The sequence below is a fragment of the Hippoglossus hippoglossus genome, chromosome 3, assembly GCF_009819705.1.
Source record: "Hippoglossus hippoglossus isolate fHipHip1 chromosome 3, fHipHip1.pri, whole genome shotgun sequence".
NCBI classification, from domain to species: domain Eukaryota; kingdom Metazoa; phylum Chordata; class Actinopteri; order Pleuronectiformes; family Pleuronectidae; genus Hippoglossus; species Hippoglossus hippoglossus.
The window spans coordinates 6,151,669-6,171,347 of NC_047153.1; the positions used below are offsets into that span (position 1 = coordinate 6,151,669).

Here is a 19,679-nt window from a genome sequence, read left to right on the forward strand (position 1 = left end):
AAAATGTCGTAGGTGAACAAAAGAGATAATTTCTGCAAAGTAGACCTATTTTATAATTTGCATGATAATAAGTTAGCCTACAGTGTAATGTTGGGCTGCAGACAACATGGCCAGTGCTTAATGTGGTTCAGTCTCACTTTATGAAGCAGCACAGGCCACAGAACAGAGCCCAGGGTTAACCTACAGTGGTCTAGTAAAAAAAAAAGAAAACTGTAATTGAATGAGTCACTTCACTGAAGACTGAACAACTCCAACAACACGAGCCAATGAAAATAAAATGACTAATCTGGACAGAAGGGTCCCAATTTATCCCCACCCCCCACCCCCTCCTCACCCCCCATGTCACAAATCCCAAACTACAAAAGGTTTATTAGACCAGAATCCTCCATTTCATGGGATCTGGTTTCCTGAAGTTGCAACAGACTCTGGTGCACAGACACAGACACACACACACACCAGAGTAGTGGAAGTGAAACACATTGTGTTGAAACCTCAATTGCTGGGTGGAAAAACATGACATTTTTGGGGGTTTTCTTGAAATCCTCAGACCCAGTGGGGGGGGGGTGGTGGTGTCCCCCTTGGTCCCCAGCTTGGGAAACACTGTGTCCACCACACTGGAGGAATCTGCTGCTTTTAACTCTGCACAAATGTTTTCTGTGACAATCCTGCTTTCTAACAATTAACTTTACAGGGAAATGAAACAAACGCAGGGACAGGCTGTGTGTGTGGTGTGGGGGGGTGGGGGGGCTGCTCGTTAGCACCCGCGCTCTAACGCCGTTACTCGGAGCTAGTAAGCTAACTTAGCGTCTGTACAAGGCACACCACTTTACTTCAGGGAGCTAGGCTAAGTTAGCTTCGTGTGCGGGGCTAATCGGACGTGTAAGCTAGCAGGCGGAGTGAAACAATGAGCCCGGAGCGCAGCAGCCGGGCTCGGGCTAGCTGCGTGCTGTGCGGCGGCTACACGGGGGGAAGCTAGCCCGCCCGCCTGCCTGCCTCGCACGCAAGGCTGACGTTAAATGGCTGGCGAGTCGCTGCATGATCAACAATAACGAGAGAGAGAGAGAGGGAGGGAGGAAACGGAGCAACTTACCGACTTAGCTAACGACTCCTATCCCAACCCCCGCTCCGGCCATGGCGGCGAGCGGCTCCGTGGAAACAAGCGCCCGGATTCACAATAAACCCTCTGGAGAAATGTGGAGCGGCGGAAAGCGGCGCACTCCCCGAGACATCCAGCACGAGAGGAGGAGGAGGAGAGGCCAGCGACTCACTGGACTTCTGCCATCACACCAAGAGACCGCGTCCGCTCCGAAGGGGACGACCGAGTCCGGGGAACATCGTTATCGGCGCCCGACCTGACTCCGGTCCTCCTGCGGCGACCCTGTGGCGATTAAATCCCGCAGAGAGCAGCGTCTCCTCCGGGTTAGTTCCTCGGTTCCTCCGCGTCCAGCGATGCTGCTGCTGCTTCGTGTGGGAACTGATACAATGTAGCCGAGCAGCGGGAGAGCGAGCGAAGCCCCGGAGCAGCGGATCCGAGCGGACTGAACTGTCCCCGTCCACAGAGCCAGGGTTTGGAAAAAGGAGAAGATGTGGAACTGGAGCCACCACTGGATCGTGATTGGATTTGTTTGCTTCTGCAAGAAGGGGGAAATCCCGCAAGATTTATATGGGGGCCGAGAGAGCTCAATGCACTGCACACTGCAGATGGAAAAGACACACGTGCAAAAAAGATGACAACTTCATCAATTTGACGACACATGCGCTGCAAAGCAAGCAAATATAGAAACGCGCTGCAAAAAGTCACAACACATGCAAATATAGAAACGCGCTGCAAAAAGTCACAACACAAGCAAATATAGAAACGCGCTGCAAAAAGTCACAACACAAGCAAATATAGAAACGCGCTGCAAAAAGTCACAACATAAGCAAATATAGAAACTCGCTGCAAAAAGTCACAACAAAGACTAATATAGAAACTCGCTGCAAAAAGTCACAACACAAGCAAATATAGAAACGCGCTGCAAAAAGTCACAACACAAGCAAATATAGAAACGCGCTGCAAAAAGTCACAACACAAGCAAATATAGAAACGCGCTGCAAAAAGTCACAACACAAGCAAATATAGAAACGCGTTTCGAAAAGTCACAACACAAGCAAATATAGAAACGCGCTGAAAAAGTCACAACACAAGCAAATATAGAAACGCGCTGCAAAAAGTCACAACAAAAGCAAATATAGAAACGTGTTTCGAAAAGTCACAACACAAGCAAATATAGAAACGCGCTGCAAAAAGTCACAACACAAGCAAATATAGAAACGTGATGCAAAAAGTCACAACAAAAGCAAAAATAGAAACGTGATGCAAAAAGTCACAACACAAGCAAATATAGAAACGCGCTGAAAAAGTCACAACACAAGCAAATACAGAAACGCACTGCAAAAAGTCACAACACAAGCAAATATAGAAACGCGCTGCAAAAAGTCACAACACAAGCAAATATAGAAACTCGCTGCAAAAAGTCACAACACAATCAAATATAGAAACGCGCTGCAAAAAGTCACAACACAAGCAAATATAGAAACTCGCTGCAAAAAGTCACAACACAATCAAATATAGAAATGCGTTGCAAAAAGCACAACACAAGCAAATATAGAAACGCGCTGCAAAAAGTCACAACACAAGCAAATATAGAAACTCGCTGCAAAAAGTCACAACAAAGACTAATATAGAAATGCGTTGCAAAGAGCACAACACAAGCAAATATAGAAACGCGTTGCAAAAAGTCACGACAAAGGCAAATATAAAAACACGTTGCAAAAAGCACAACACAAGCAAATATAGAAATGCGCTGCAAAAAGTCACAACACAAGCAAATACACAAACGCACTGCAAAAAGTCACAACACAAGCAAATATAGAAACGCGCTGAAAAAGTCACAACACAAGCAAATACAGAAACGCGCTGAAAAAGTCACAACACAAGCAAATACAGAAACGTGGTGCAAAAAGTCACAACAAAGGCAAACAACTTCATTCATTTCACAACACATGCTCTGAAAAAAGTCCCACAATTGCGAAAATGACAAAGGAAACCAGGGGGACCCAAAAATGTGATAAACCCGGCTGTGGTTCAATGCTTTGTGAAGTTCCATTGACGAGTAGTTCAATAACTTACCTTCGTCAAACTGATGAAGGGGGGGGGGCAGAGCCAGGATTTCATAAATACTCATGAGTCCAATACCTCTCCAACCCCAAACCTTCCACTCCTCACTTTTGTAATGTAATGATTTTAAGATTTATTAAAAGCAAATAGAGGGAAAGGCTGATTTACAAAGTGCAATACAAAACAAGCTACTTGTAACAGTAAACAGTAAATTGTTAACACAAAAATGTTAAATGCATAACACACGTTACCTTTCTTCTCCTACTTTGTTCAGTTAACTGGCGACTGGAGCCACCAAGCCATAATTATAATTATGCCTTTATTATATATAGCACCTTTCAACGCCTCTACAAAGTCAAACATCGAAGGCAACAAGCAAAACAACTGTATCATTTAAAATCTAACACGTCAAAAAAATAATACTTGATTTAAAGTTAACAGTTGGTAAATCAATGGAAATAAAGCACAATGAAACCACAGAATACTGTATATACATGCACTCATACATGTATATAGACTTCCTGTCACAATAGGGACACTTGTTTTATGGACCGTGAGGATTACTATTCTCATTTTACGTGTAATGTAATAATGTATTTATACAATTTGGTGATTTTTTAATTAATAAAATCTAATGAGCCTAATCAAAATACAGATATTAACATGAATAAGTTATTGATAAATGTTTTCACAGGTAACATGTTATCATAAGTAGATTTTTCCGTGGACCTTCTCCAGGAGGGAAGTTGCTGAGTGGTCTTCAGGATGAACCAAAGAGCTCATCAACTGATGAAGCGTCATGCTGCAGGAGGATAAACAGCAGCCACGGGGATGTGTCACAACCTGGCAACCCAGACGTTGATCATACTAATGGTTTCTAACTGATCAAAAAAGCCTCAGTAGATGATTTATTAAACATTAATAAAGCTGTAGGTTTCTCTGCTGTTGGTGTAGAAATCCATATGAGGTATCATTAAAGTGGTGAATAATAAACACTTCATGCAGGATAATCCGTTACATGCTGTAATGGCTAACACACTTTTTAAGGTAGTTACCGATATGATCTGTTCATAATTGCAGGTTCATGTTTCTCCAGCCGTATCAAATGTGCGTCTCGTTGGATGTCAACACTTTTAAATCAGCAGATAGTCTGATTAGACGGAAGAAAACAATGCTGCGGTCAAAACTTGATCTTCACGCTTCAGGGTGAATTGAACATGTTACTGTTGTGTCTGCCTATAAGCCGTGTTCTTATTTCACTGAACTGAATCCATTAACAAACAACCAAGGGGGAATTTCTCAGGTAACAGCGAGCGAGTAAAAGCAAGGAAAGAAAGAACAAAAACATCCAACAATAAGACCTTTTCAGATATGTCACTATACCGACTCTCACAGAACCGTGGATAACCTTTCATGTTTCCCAGCTTCAAACACCACGGAGGCTTTAAGTCGTTGTCTGGCTCAGCGCTGGTTTCCCAGGCAACAGGAATATGATAATGTTGCCTTTGACATGACAGAAGGAATCATCTCGCTAACAAACAGAGACAACAGGCACAGGGAGGGCTGGGGGGTGGTATGGGGAGAGGGGGGGCTGAATTAATGGACTCATTTTCACACAGAGGCAAAAGCAGCAGCAGCAGCAGCTACTCACCATCCTCCATCCATCCTCCATCTTTCTCTATTGCCTCTGATGCATTCCTGCTGGCAGGCACACTCATGCATTCCCAAGGGAACAGCCAGCTTCCATTGGAAAGCTAAATAACAGTCAGTGGCTGGTGGGGACCAGAGGGGACGGCCCTCTGATGATGACTGCTCTTCAAGGCCGAGGCTCCAAACCAAGCACTCTCGCTGCTGAGCGTTACCCCGACCAAAACCTGAAATGAACAAGCTGCGTCGAAGCCATGTGTTTTCCATCAGGGGAAAAAAGGGCTAATCAGGCAGCCATGTGGAATCACAGAGGGGCTGGCTCGAGTCGTGTGATCGTCTTTCCATTACTCTATAAAAGAAACTGTAAAGCCTTGAAGCCCATCGAAAAGAGGCTTGTTCTTCAGCATGTTTAGATTAAGGATCTGTCGGCTGACAGCAACGTAGCACATTCATCAAAGGCAGGAGAGTAAGGTGATACTACATAAAGTAATTACAAAAGGACGGACAAACAAAAAAGTATTTTTCATGTTAGTCAAGTTAGCAGCTGGTCTTTAGTGTCGGTTTGTCACGTTGGTCCATGATGACATGTCTCACTACTGGATGGGTTTCCATGACATTTTGCACAGATGATCATGGTCCCAAGTGGATGCATCCTACTGTCCAAGGGTTTAATGATCCACTGACTTGTCCTCTTATGGCTCCACATTTTTGGTTTTGAGTGTATTATCTCAACAAGTATTGTGTTGATAGACATTAAATTCAATGCTGACGTTTATGGTCCCCAGTGGATGAACCTCAACGACTTCTGGAAATCCCCTGATCTGCTTAATAAATGTCAGTGTAAGATGATCTTTGGCAAACGTTAGCAGCTCTATGAGGCTTTGCTAGAATAAGAATCATTGACTGTATAAATGGACGATGGCGACCTTATTTGGAGCGAAAGTCTGGAATACAGTGGTCGGGGGGGTGGTGCCTTGGAATTGAGATTCCCGCTAATACCCTGCACTCGACCAATCACAACACAAGTCAGTCTCAGCTGTCAATCATGATCTTTCACCCCATTTTTATGTAATCAAATAACAAATAAAAACCAAACATATCAGGAATACGAACACTTGAACAAACACCTGTGTGATATGAACTGCCTAAATGTCCCATCCACCAACATGGAGGGAGTCAGGTCTATGCAGCCAGCCACCGAGGGCCATCAAGATATTTTGGCTTTACTTTTGGGAGGCTACACGTCGTCAATCGTTTTATACAGTTATTGATACTGATGTTAAAAATTTATATAAAAGAATAAACAAATACAGTAAAAAAATTATATTAAACACAGTTATGAACAAAACTGAACCAAAACATTAGACAGTCAAAGTCAACTTTATTGTCAATTCTGCCATATGTACAGAACACGGACGGCCATTTCTCTCTGATCCACGGTGTAAACATAGAAGTACACAGAACATAAAAGTATGCAAAAACAGAACATATAAGTACACAAGATATTAAGTACTGAAAACATAGTACACAGTATGACATAGTATGCAGTCATAAGGCACACAGTGGATATGTATTGCAAACTGGTTTAGTGCAAAAATGGGTTAGGGGGTTGGGCACAAATACTTCATGGGAAGTGAAGTTAACAGGGATGGAGGTCTATGAAATTTACTTGGTCATAAAGAAGGATTTTTTAAACATTCAAATTCAGAAAATCCAGTAGAATGGGAAAGATAATTCCAGAGGGTTGGTGTTAAAACAACAAAGGTGAGATCTCCGTTTGTTTTGCAGCTGGAACAGAGGATGGATAAACTCTGAGGAAACCACTGTGCATCTGTTATATGGGGAAGCAGTGAATGACTGAAGTGTTGTTACAGCAGATGCAGATGAACGGGGGGGGGGGGGGGAAGAGATGCACGTTTGTCTTCTGTGCTTCGATTGTCTCGTTATAGCCAAGCAAACACCAGCGAAGGTCATGTACCATTAGTGCTTAATGGACTGGAGTCACGAGACAACAACATGCATTAAGCTCAGGAGAAATCCGTTTTCTTCAGCATGAGATCAGCCACGAGCCCAGAGTTAATCTGCAGTGGCATCAATAAAGTAATACTGGACACATTTTGATATGGGGGATTATATCAGAGACAGAGATCCTGGAAAAACTCACAGATTAAATATGTGACTTGGAGTTTGCACAAAAAGGCTGAAACGAGGGATTCACAGATTGTTAAAGAGATATTAATGTTTCTCTGTAACTCGTTCCATGTCCCTCTTCAGGCAAAAAGTGTGAAAACAATGATCTTTCATGTTCTAAATTCGAAGGCAGCATCTTATTTGGTTCAAAATTAGGCCTTGACCCAATTAATCCAACGGAAATCATGCAACAGTCATGAGACATTGGCAAAATACATCCGAGAACAAATCTAGAAATAAAGATTTATTATCTGGTGGATGGGAGTTTCTTTTCCCTAAATGTTTTTCTTTTTGCCATCTCCTCAAATCCAAATATCCAAGCATTTGTCACATCATTACATTTCCAACAATCCCATGAATAGGTACACATTTTATGAGCCTGGGGCAAGAAAACAAGGTCGCATTTGTTGTCTCTCATATGGCAGAATGCGAACAGTTAATCCAGAGTAATCACGTTATGTATCAGTTCACAGTGCCGGCTCCTGAGCAAACAGGAGCCTGGAAGGGACCATTTTACATATTCAAGAGAGTAAAGCCTGAAAATCCCTGTGTTGAGAGATTTAGCCCTCCTGACAGAAAGGGCCTTGAAGACAGCGATCATTTGAACTCTCCTCAGTGTGGCTTCATGTGTGATGACAAGCTCTGAGGAGCTGTGAAGACGTCCTGGTGCTGGTGCTTCCAGAGCACAGACTTAATGTGGCAGGAAGAGGGAAGTGAAGCCTTTTGGAAGAATCTCCATTTATTCATCAGTTTGTCTTAAAAGATGGTGGAATATGAATTTAAATCACGTTTAATTTGGAGTCTAACTGATACAAGTCGTTGTGCTGTACTTGTGCACACTGAGGGCACCATTTAAACCATATAGAGTTTATGGAGTCTCAGGGGTGACCAGCGTACAATTGAAGAACATGCCTCCATACCGCTCGTGTGGTGTCATCCAAGTGTCCACAAGCCCCGACATTCATATTTGACTCAAAATGGGGTCATTTACACTGTGTTTTTAGCCTAAATGTCGTCTACTGGAAGTTGTGAGAGTGTGTGTGTGTTCCTGTTGAGCCCGTGAGTATGTGAAAGCGGCTCCGAGGAGGATAACAGAGGTCATTGAGGCTTAAAACACGTTATAAATGACGTTGTTTCAAGTCGAATATGAACGTCGGGGCTTGTGGACACTTGGATGACACCACACGAGCGGTATGGAGGCATGTTGTGTTTTTTCTCCTGTTTTATTACGTCTGCAGAGAGTTCACTAATTTCGTCAATTATATTGGATCCTGCTGAAACGCTGTTCACCCCTGAGACTCCAGAAGTGTTTTGTGGATTCACACACTTCACCCCCTCCCCCCACCATCGGCACAGTGGTGAGTGAATTTACATTTTTCGGTGAACTACCCCTTTAACGCTGCCATGTTGTGCATTTGGAGCCTGAATCTGCAGAGTCACCATCAGGGGAAGGAGCTACAGTATCACGGTCTCACCAATACATACTGACAACTTGACTTTAATGGCTGTCATACATGTAGAGATGCAGATTTAAGACGAATCTGGTGTGGTCCAGTTTGCCGTGTCACCCCACCATGCTATTGGAAAAATATTTTTGAATGGTTTTGGAAGAGCACAGAACTATGTATGAGGTAAAAAGTGCACTGGTCTGCATACCAACACTAGAACATCATCCCATCAGCGGAGCCCAGTGGAGGCCGCTCTGCTGCTCTGCTGCCTCTGGGTCTGGACAGATCGCCTGTTGGAGCGACTCAGACAGAGCGCGAACCCAAACAGCATCGCACCAGACGTCCTCAGATTCTGTCTGAGCTGAAGCAGATCTGTGGGAACAATGGTCCAATCTTCCTCCTGAACACTGTGCAGGTCTGATCTGCAGATTCTGGCAGAGCTGCTTTCAGGTCACCGCTGCCAAACGAGGATCGACCAATTATTAAATCCTACGCTTCGCTCACTTTTCCCAGCAGCACTGAGGAGGTTTCATCAGTCTGTTCAATAAAGACATGGAGGATTATAATTGTTGGTGCAGTTAGCCTCAGCACAGACTGTTTGAAATGACTTGATGAAGATCAGATCACGTATATTTTCCGTCCGCTCTCTACTCTCAGGAGTCTCTTTAAAGCTGATTGTCGAATATCTCACGAAGTGTTTCTTTGGAAAATGAATGTGCTCATAATTCTAAAAATCTACCACCACATTTGTGTTGTTGCAGGTACCATCTCATTCAGCAGAGGTCGAAGGTCAAGGACTAAATTGATCACTTATCAGTGGATCTTTAGAAGAGGCAGCGAGCGAAGGCCATTTGTGATGGGAAATCCATTTTTAATTGAATTATTGCAGCTGCTCTCCTTTGGAGGACTCAGTCGTTTCCCTTTCAGGCCACACTCCTTTTGTCTGGTCTGCTTGGTTCTATACTGCGAATATTTACCCTTTGGTCACAGTCGTCCCTGGAAATATCATAACAACAGGACACATTACTCTGCAACAAAAGTGTAGTTTGGGAAAATTGGTGTTTACAACACTGATACCTGAGAACCTACAAAGTTATTATGGTTTCACGTATCTGACAGTTGCGATCCGCTACTTTAATCGTGGGGTTACAGCGAAAAGTAAAAGGGGCTTTGGTGAAATCTCTTCAAGTCAGTGAAAACATTAGACGTTTCCAAAATGACAACGGCGGGGGGCCTCACTAATGTCGGAGTAACTGTGGGGAAAGAAACTTAGAGAAAAGGGGCTTAACTCTATAATAATGATTGACTCGTCAATTAACTGTAAACTGCATCGTAACTATAGGCGACTCAGTGCAAAGGCAATTTAAACTGTCAGATTTGAGTCCACAGCTAATCGAGGTGTAGTCGTTATATATAAGTTGTTATGCAGCTATAGGTTAAATATATAAAACACCGCCCCCCCCCGTCGACTCTTTGACTTTGATAGTGTTATTTACTTTAGGTGTATTTTGGTTGTAAAATTCAAAGCGTTACGTTAAAAAGGAGACGAGGTTCATATGACTACAATCAAAAAGGTTTAAAGAAACTTTTCACTTTGGGTAAATTATTTTGGGCTTGTGCACCAAACTACAGTTTTCTCAGTGAAGTTTTGTTTCATGGTTCTTTATCCTGTTTTGTGCCCAACATTTACAAGAAGACTTAGACGCCCACTAGTTACTCCCTTGTTTTCTTCTACATTTACAGCTGGAAAAAGTATTATTTTATTAGTACCTGATTCATTCAATGAAATTACACTGTAAACTGTGGGCTGTACCATAAAGTGAACCTTAACTGTTTCCCACGCCGCGAGGCCAAACAGCTTGTAGCTCCTCGTGAACAGAGAACACATGCACACATCCGCGCCTCAGATCTCCCTCGTTTACTCACTTGCCTTGAGGGACCCCTCGGATGGGGCCCACCCCGGACCTCTGAGCCAACCACAGCCAACAAACAATGACACACACGGTACAAAGGCAAAGCAGGGGAGGAATCTGGAAAGCCTGGTTCCTGCATCAGAGTAATCTATTACTCATTGACCTGATGAGGAAAGTGCAGAGATCAGTTTCCCGCCGGCTCGGTGGAAGCGATGAGGCGTGTGAAGTGTGAAGTCCTGAAATGTTGATTAGGTAAAGGGGATTTCAGGTCGTCACATTCTGCCGTCAAATTGTCCTCAAAGAGCCAATGTGCTTGTCCAAATATTTCCTTTGTACGTCCACTGTGGTTTGACAGGCGGCGCCCTGTGACAGATTATGAGATGGATGAGCCACAAGCCGTTCCCAGGTTGTATTGTCCCCCCCCCGCCCGCCTGCCACCACCCCCTCTAAAGTGCTGCAGAGCCTAATTCATCTTCCAGGCCTGTGGGGATGGGGGGATGGCGGGGGAGGAGGGACCCTCTGCCCTCAGTCCAATCAGTCTCTCAGCAAGCACACAAAGGTCCTGCTGCTTCTACAACTGGAAACTTGGCTTAATGGCGAGGAGGCCATACTGTTGGACCGGAGTCAATTACATTTCATTTTAATCAGGAAATTCAGCCGGGCGTCTCTTTCTGCCCAAACCAAGGATAAATACATTACCTTTTTTCAAACGTCCAGTTTCATTTGAAAGCGTCGCTGACTGGATGGAAGTTGGACGGTGGCGGCAGTTTGAGTTTTTCCCTCCTGAAACAGGTGGTGCTCAGAATTGGATCCGACCCGGCTTGTTATATTGCTTCATCTACTCTGATTAGTTCCTCTCCCCGATCCACCAGCATCATTAACAGCAGGGTGTTTGGCTCGCGACGGAGCAGAAGACGCCGCAGGCTCAGCACTCGAGCATAAAAAAACACCACTGATTGTAGGTTGGTGTGATGTAAAGCAGAAGTTTGACATTTTGGGGAAAAAAATACTTATTTTAGTTATAAGAAAAGATGGATTTTAAGACTTTATCACAAAAACTGGAGACGAGGAAACCGGATTTTAACAAAATCCAACTACCAGCGTCTTTAAAACTCACTAATTAAAATGTTATTTATTGTTTCTTGTGATTCATCCAAAAAACAAAAGGGGGGAAAACTACATTTTTCACCCCTTTGTTCGGCTCTGCACTTAAATGTTATGTGTTCTTTCTTCGACCTCGATCTGTTCTGTAGTTTCTGTGTAATCCTGCTGACGAACCAACAAACAGACGAGTGAAAACACAACCTCCCTCATTCATTTTTAAAGAAACCTGATCAGAGGGGGACCCGAGCAAATCCAGACCTGTGGATAATTAGCTCTGACGCTAACTGTGGTTGACCTTAACAGACACAGAACACAAACACCGGCAGCAGCATGAGGCTCTATCTACTAATTAGATCAATCAACAAGCAGCCACAGTAGAATAGAGCAGCGATGTAATAATTACAATGTCCTAGGAATAAAGGGAAACCAGTATAATTTGTTCAAAGACAAATTTAGATGAATAATTTCCACCCGCTGCACCAATAAAAAAAACATTCTGCAGCAACAGATGTAAATTTGAAAATGAGTTTGGACTCAGAAGTAAAAGGAGACCATACTTGACCCTGGTCTAGAAAAAGCCCAAGGACTAAGGGCGGGATTATCATGATCAACAAGACTAACAAAAACATCGTGATCACTGTTAAAGAAACAAACAGAGCTTGTGTCGTCTGCAAAGAAGATCAAGCACAAGTGTTGTTGGGAAATCAGGGACGTACGATGAACCAAACTGGTTCTTTACAAGTCGAACCAACCAGAACAAGCACCAGATTCACCATTGGTCGAAAAGGAAACCAGACTGGTCTCATGAAGACCTCGAGCTGGTGGGTTGACTTTTACCTCTACAGACCAAAATTAGCAGGTTAACGCAGGTTTTTCAAACAGCGGTAAACGTGCTGAAAAAAGGCTCAAAATTGACTCATTTTCACTTTTGCCAGTAGAGGAGTTTACCTTTCTGTTTTTGCCGAGGTGCGTCACGTTCAACGTCAGGAACTCACTGAAAACTCAACGGCCAAATTGGCCCGTTCGCACGGTTGCCATGTTTCCATCACTAAGCTAAGCTAACTAGCTCCCGGCTGTAGCTTCACATTAAACAGTTGTATCAGTCTTTTTCTACATATCTCAACCCCCCCACCCCCACTCCTTTAAAAAACAGGACAATTCGCTGCTGGCGTTTAAATCTGTTGCAGCTCGCTCTAACTCAGACAGCATGGCGGTTTTATTATTTAAACGCATCACCTAGAGCAGTATCTCCACACAAGTGCATCACATCATCTTTTGTGCATGAAAAACCAACAGCACATGATCTCATGGCGTTTATCTACGGAGGCTTTGTAAAAACTGCATGTGCTTAATTGTTGAGCGTAACAGAACAGAGCCCTTGTTTATTTGAACTTGGATGTCGGTTCTCATCTGGAGAAATGGCCCAGATCTGTAGGAAAGAAGAAAAGGCCACCCACAGGGCAAGTAGCTGTCATCGTTGATTCACTGGGGGCCGAGTTTAGTAAATTCTTAAGCAGCCTCGCTCTAAAAAAAAAAAAACACACCTTCTATGGAGAAACTTTACAAAAGAGACCTCTTACATTCTCTGGGTGGGAGATTACTGGGAGGGCCGGAGCAATTATGCGTTCTCACACTGAATGGAGCGGAGAGGAGAGTTGTAGCTAATCTGCAACTCAAACAAGAGTAAATCTAAGATAATCAACGGCGAATTACAATGCGAGGCACAGGCAAAAACACAACAACTCTGGATGGGTGTGTGTGTGTGTGTGCGCTGGTGATTCATGCTCTGCTTTTCAAACTGGTGAAATACGCCCTTGGGGCAAGAAACAGCTTAGCCAAAGAGCCACTCAACACATTTGGAAGGAAGTAAACACACGATCTGCGATGCAAGAAAAGGTAAAAAAAAAACGTTGAAAGACAAAATGAAAGCACACACGGCGCGATGTCAGTCAGAGCCTGTCACAACAGCACAGGAACCAGAGGACGCACTTATTAATAAAAGTGTCAAATATCTTTGGAGTGGGACCTTGAAGAAGCCTCGAGAAATGATTTCAGAGGGAGTCGTCGGTGCATGTTCGGCTCCTGGGTTGAGTGGGATCTTATCTTTACTGTTAAAGGAAGTTAAGATGACATAATCCGTCATGAATCTGACCTTTGTTATAACACGGGTTGAAGCCATGTCGTGTGAGTCACAGTTTAACTACGGTAATTACACCAAAACACCAGGCTTTGTGGTTGTAGCTCAGTAACTATCTGACTGTACGGTTCCAGCTCTAAAGAGTCTATAATACCAGAGGATGGACAAAGTCAGCAGAGCAAAAAAAAAAAAAGAGATCTGCTGTAATCCTGCAGGATCTCTTATCTTAGTGCTGTGACTTAAGTTATTGCAACACTTAGGACGTACAATCACGCTGATGCATTTGTGTGATTAACAGGAGTGGGATTAACAACTCAGAGGGCGGAAGTTGCCCCAGATAAGATCCACAGAGAAACAAGGTCTTTGTATTACACATTATAGCGAGCTAGGACATGGAATACACAACATGTAATGGATTAATTTGCGAAAATGAAATGCATTTGCACTCATTACTCACTAAAGCAGCTTGTATCATCAGAGGTGGAGTCTCTAGTTCCTGTTCACACTTGCTGTTAACATCCGTCTCAGCTGTTCCAGTCACATGTGCACCAGTTCACACCTTGGGCTAGAAAACATCTCCACATGTCTTATTTGTTTGTCCTGAAAAGTGTGGTCACATCACAAGTAAACGACATGACAGCTCCCCAGAAGTGAAGCTATTGTGCCTTTTGTTGGAGATTAAAACTTTTGAGAGAACATTTTGTGGACTGTCGCAGTTGCCCCATAAGATTACATTGTAGCTACTGCCGCCATGTTGGTAAAGGCTGATTCATGCTTCTGCGTCGAAGCTGTGACCTTGGTACGCACGTAGCCTGCGCACGGGGCAGAGCATTCATAGTTGCTGCCGAAGCATGAATTGGCCTTTAGAAGTCACTCGACTTCATTGTAAATGAGGGCCTCCCTAAGTGAGTATGAATAAAGGTTAATAAAATAAATGCTCTGGCAGCTGGCGGAGCTGATCTACTGGATCTATGTACCGTTCATTTACACACCAAGATTTATAAACAAGGGTGAAAATAATGGAATCTGAAATATGGACCTTCAATATTAAAGTTGTGAGGCGTCAGATGTGTTTAAAACTGTTGTGGTGCTGAGTGGGGAGCTCACACTCAGGCTGGATAACCCGGTGCTGTTTAGACTGAAAATATCTCTGCCTCCAAAGAACCCGAGGGGTTTTCCTTGACGTCGCTGCAGATACAGCAGAGAGCGAACAAAGCGCCACCCAAGAAGCCCACGAGCCTGTCGACTTATCCGATGCTCGTTTCTACACCTCTAACGCAAGAAATCAATAAAACTCGAAAAATCATGGCAAGTAATAATGATCTCCTCCTGCGCCTGTGAGGTAAACAACAGAATCACGTTCAAACAATAAAAGCTAGTGAATATGAACATGCGTGTATTTGATTAGTCTAAACAGTGCGTTGCTGGGTGATGCTGGATTCCACTGTTGATCCAGGATCAACTTTTTTCTTCTCTGGATCTCTCTCCTCCTCACCCCCCCACTGCTTTGCCAATGCAAAAGGTCTCATTGAAATGAATTAGAAGGTGGATGGTTTAACTGAGTGCTATTGTTGATCTAAATGTGGCCTCATGTGTGAGAAGGGTAATGACAGACCACTGAAGAGGAGAGAGGGACAGGATTTTCTTCCAGCGTCAGAAACGTCAAAACATCCACTTACTGGAGGGAACACTTATGGAAAATGTCCGGAGCAGCTGACATTTGTGTTTTCATATTCAGATCCTCCGGAAAACTTCAGGAAAATGTCAGGACAAAGCACCTCTGTAGTTATTAGCTTGTTGAGTAGATATTATAATATTTTTCTGTTGTCTCATAGCTCATGTCTTTGAGAAACCAGAACTTGCTTTGAGAAACCACTAGATTACGGTTTTTCTTCAACAAATTGAATTTTAATTGGAATACAGCAAATTATAAAGCTTATATTTGTGTACAAAATAGAGACAAATGCATCAAATTGTCACAAGGATTATATATTTATGTGCAGCGAACATTTCTTTAGTGAGATGCAAATGTCAGTAAATAAATGACAGAGTGAATGAGTCCATACTGGTAATATTCCAGCATTGACAACTCCTGAAAAATGTTGTGACTACCCCTGTGGAAACTGGCTGATTCTTGGGGAACATAATTTGCCTCGTTCCCGTGAGATCAGGCGATTTGTCCTCAGCTTCTCCTCTGACGTCACTCTGCAGCTGACGGGACCAGCCCCTTCTTGGCACCCTGGTGGTATTGGCTCTCCAGCTTCCCTGTGAGAGAAAGGGGGTGAAAGGGAAGGGTGGGAGGGGAGAGAAGAGGAAGGGATGAATCAAAACACCATCAAAGGGACAGAGTGACCTTTATGAGAGCTCAAGGCCTGCTGATTAGAGGCGGCCTTGGGTAGACTGGGGAGGGATGGAAGGAGACAGGCACACACAGAGCGAGAGAGCGAGCGAAGCCCCTTTAAACCAGATCCAGATATAGTGCCATTACAATGACCCCTCATTATGCCAGGTTTGCTTGTTTACACTGGACTAAACAAGCCAGCGTAAAGCCAGTGTGTGATTTTAGACGGCGTAGTGGTGTTCCGGAATTAGAGGCGCGATGTGTCGGCTCTCCCTTTTACACAGACATTGATGTGTGAATAACCTCCACGGCAACAGCGCACTCTCTTTTATGAAGAACAGTGAGTGAGGTGCAGTAAAGACACGACATTCTCACCTTGAACAGGCTGTTTGAAAGGGGCTGAAAAGACGATAAGGCTCGAGTTGAGAGCCAAGTTTCAGTTACAATATTTTCATGTGGTTATTGAAATATTTCAGTAGAAAAGGTTGATGGAAACAGCTAAATTCCCCCAAACTCAACTCTATTGCATTGGAGTTGTTATGCTTGTATGAAGTGGTTTGTTTGTAGGGAGATGGAAACAAATTTATTGAATAAGTTCTGACATAACAAAATTGAATTTGTATGAAATCAGCTGTTTCTTCTTAGTCTAATTTGAACTTGTTGGCAGCAAAATAAAGACAGCAAAGAAAATCTTGAAAATGAGATCTTGTGACGTGTAGTTGTCGACCTAGCTTCCGGAGACAAAACCCGACGCCACGAGTGAGTTACAAGATGAATACAAACAGACAGCATCAGATTTTATGGGACATAACACTGTTCGAAAATGTTCGTGCTAGCTGATTTGATTTTCTATTTTTGTTGCTATGCTGCTTCGCACAAGCTGGTCACGCAGTAGGAGCGCACGTAGCCTACGTACGTGAACGAGCCATCATAGCTGTGTGTAGGTGTGTGTGTGTGTGTGAGTCAATTACATGGTGTTACTAAGCAGATCGTGTTGGAGTTGGAGCTGATAGATGTTGAAGAGCAATTAACTTTTTCTTAAAGTACTGCAACTAAGAAGAGAAAAACGTTGTTCCTTCAACTGAATTAAAAAATGGCGGCGAGTCTGCCGGAAATGCGATGCTACCAAGCTGACCAATCACAGCTCTGTGTCGCCTCGACACGTAGTTTCATTTTTGGGGAGGTGCAAGTCATGGTACGGAGCAGGGCTCAGCGCAGGGTACATGTCTTCTCGGAGGTTACGGCGTAGCTTAGACGCACGCAGAAGCTTGAACTGGGCTTTAGAGACGCTTGATCATTTACATGATGTTGTCATATGTTTACTATTATCATGATATGAGAATTACATTTATAAATTAGTAATAATCATCAATCTTTATCCAACAACTGTGTTGATTATTGAATTGAAAGGCATCGTCGTAAATAGCACCCCTAGTGGCAGCAGTGTAAGGAATGTCGCCATGAAATGGTGGGAGATGCTAGAGTGGATTGTATAATGGTTGGAAATGAGCCCAAACCTTTGTACTGGTATAAAAACTCCCTCCAGCAGACAGACACGAGTTGAACCAGGTGGAAACAGAGAAGTGAAAGTGCCGGGCGGTAACTAATAAACATCACACTATTCAATCAGTTGTGAGTGTTCTCCATGGATTTATCCGAGGAATGTTAAAGTCTGAGCACGTTTCTTACTCTGCCAAGAATGTAACAGCCTACAACTCTGTCATTAATCCTTTTGGAATTGTAGCTGAGCCAGCGAACCAGCACCTGCACAAACTTGTTGATTAGGAAACCACCATTTTCAAGTCCTAAAACAGTAACCTCCATTGTTGTGAGGAATTCCATGGTTGGAATTTGTTGCTGACTATTTCATGTGAACCTCAGATGATGTTTACAAAGATGAAAACAGCAGAGACTCTCTGGAGGGTTTTATCAAGTTGCTATTTATATCAATGCTTGTAGATATGGTGAGTAAATAGACTCCTGCAGCCACTGAACTGAGGCCGACCTCCTAATCTACCGGAGCTGTGACAATACAACTTCCCCTGTATCAATCACATCTCAATTTGTTTTTCCGTGCAGAACAACCTGCTGGGTTTTGATAACCCGTGTTGACCACCATCCTTCACTGCAAGGTAAAAAAATAACCTCCGGTCTCTCTGCCCAACACCTCCCGCTTGTCAATCCGTGGCATTAGCTGGATGTTTTCCCTGCGGCAGAGGCAGAGGAAAATATGATACAAGTGTGACAGGCAGGGGTGGCGGTTGTCACTTTTGCTTTCTTTTCATGTTGTCGCGTTATAGCTGAACTCTGTGGGTAGTAGCAGCATAAACAAGTTGTTTAGGAGAAGTGTTGTTTGCTCACCATTTCCAAGCTCTGTCTGAATGGCTGTCAGTGTCTGTCTGCTCTGCCAGGAGCAAGTGCTGCTGCTTAGGTGCGGAAACACCTCTGGAATTGTTTGTGGTTGACTGCTGCCAAAAAGTTTACCCAAGATTTTACGATAAATCCACCATAACAGAAATGCATCATGGTTTAAAGAAAGCTTTTCAGCATAAGTGGTCTAAGAGTAGTTCCACTCTGGTGTGTACTCTATTCGAAAATAAACATTAGACGCTAAGAGCCCAATAACTGCTTTTAGCATTTGGCAGTTGTCAAAGTAGGATCATTTGTTTTTTTAATAATACACAATGAACAAACTCGTCGCAGCAAACTTAAGTGAAAGATCTGTTTTCTCCCATCAGCTCATCCGACAGTGGAGAATAGAACGAAATATATTTTGAACTACATCACTGCATTAAAAAAGGATTTAGCTATTCAGACAAACGCTGAAATATTGAATTTGTTGTATCTGTGATGCATTGTATTTAGAATTGCCCTCCGGGAAATATGGTTGTTTTCAATTGAAAATGCCTGATTAGGCAAGAATCAATACAATGTTTACAAAGATGTTAGCTATGTGTTTTCTTTTTATCTTTTTATTCATAGTTATTTCTAATAAGCTTCATGGTTGAAATGTAAACTATCAAGCCTCAATTACATTTCTTTGTCATGGGGATTTGATAACGACATACAGATATATCAGTATTGGTGATTCTTTACTCCATAGCATCGGTATCGGACCAAATAAAATCCACATCACTCTGGCTCTCGTCATCAGTAGATATCTAGATGATGATAAACTTGTTATGATGTCAAGAAAAATATTCAATTACTGGTGAAAATGCAGATTTCCCTTTATAACACTTAAGGCACATACATTACCTTCAGTGCTGTACTTAAGAATAAATCATTAATTAGTTAATCAATTAATTAGGGCACCTGGAGCAGCGAGACAGATGTAAACTCAACATTGAAGATGTTAGCAAACAGTTGTCTATTTGCACTTCCAACAGACATGGAGCAACATTAGCATTTATTAAAGTCATCACCACCTGGCAAATGCAACTTCAATAATCACTCCGTTTCTTCTCTCTTCAGCGGCTCTGTGCTCCGATGTGTTTCACCAGCTATTCACTAACTGCCTGTCTGCCATTAAACGCAGGGCAGGTATAGCTTATGGTTGGTTTTTAGAGCCTTTTTACTGAAAACAGCGGCAATGCTGCGACCGAAATGACACCATTAGTGTGGTGAGAGTGAATGGAAACAGCTGGGGCAGGAAAACCTAAACAAAAAGATGAAAAACGTTGGAAAGCCCTGTGAAGCCGAGAGGAGCCGCAGAGCTGGGTGATGATTCTCTGTGGGT

The 19,679-nt window shown here is 43.1% G+C and overlaps 2 protein-coding genes across 4 annotated transcripts in view; both read right to left on the reverse strand.

Moving 5' to 3' along the window:
- LOC117759474 (zinc finger protein 609-like) overlaps positions 1 to 1,761 on the reverse strand; it is a 65,891-nt gene extending 64,130 nt beyond the window's left edge. For 2 of the 3 annotated variants that reach the window (XM_034581608.1, XM_034581606.1), the window contains exon 1: positions 1,091 to 1,761. The gene's annotated coding sequence lies outside the window, so the exon portion shown is untranslated. The remainder of the gene's footprint in view (positions 1 to 1,090) is intronic. The other variant, XM_034581607.1, reaches the window with a different exon arrangement.
- A 13,810-nt stretch (positions 1,762 to 15,571) lies between these two features.
- trip4 (thyroid hormone receptor interactor 4) overlaps positions 15,572 to 19,679 on the reverse strand; it is a 65,471-nt gene continuing 61,363 nt past the window's right edge. The window contains exon 13 of the mRNA XM_034581310.1: positions 15,572 to 15,864. Coding sequence (XP_034437201.1) covers positions 15,800 to 15,864 — 65 coding nt within the window. The 3' untranslated portion in view covers positions 15,572 to 15,799. The remainder of the gene's footprint in view (positions 15,865 to 19,679) is intronic.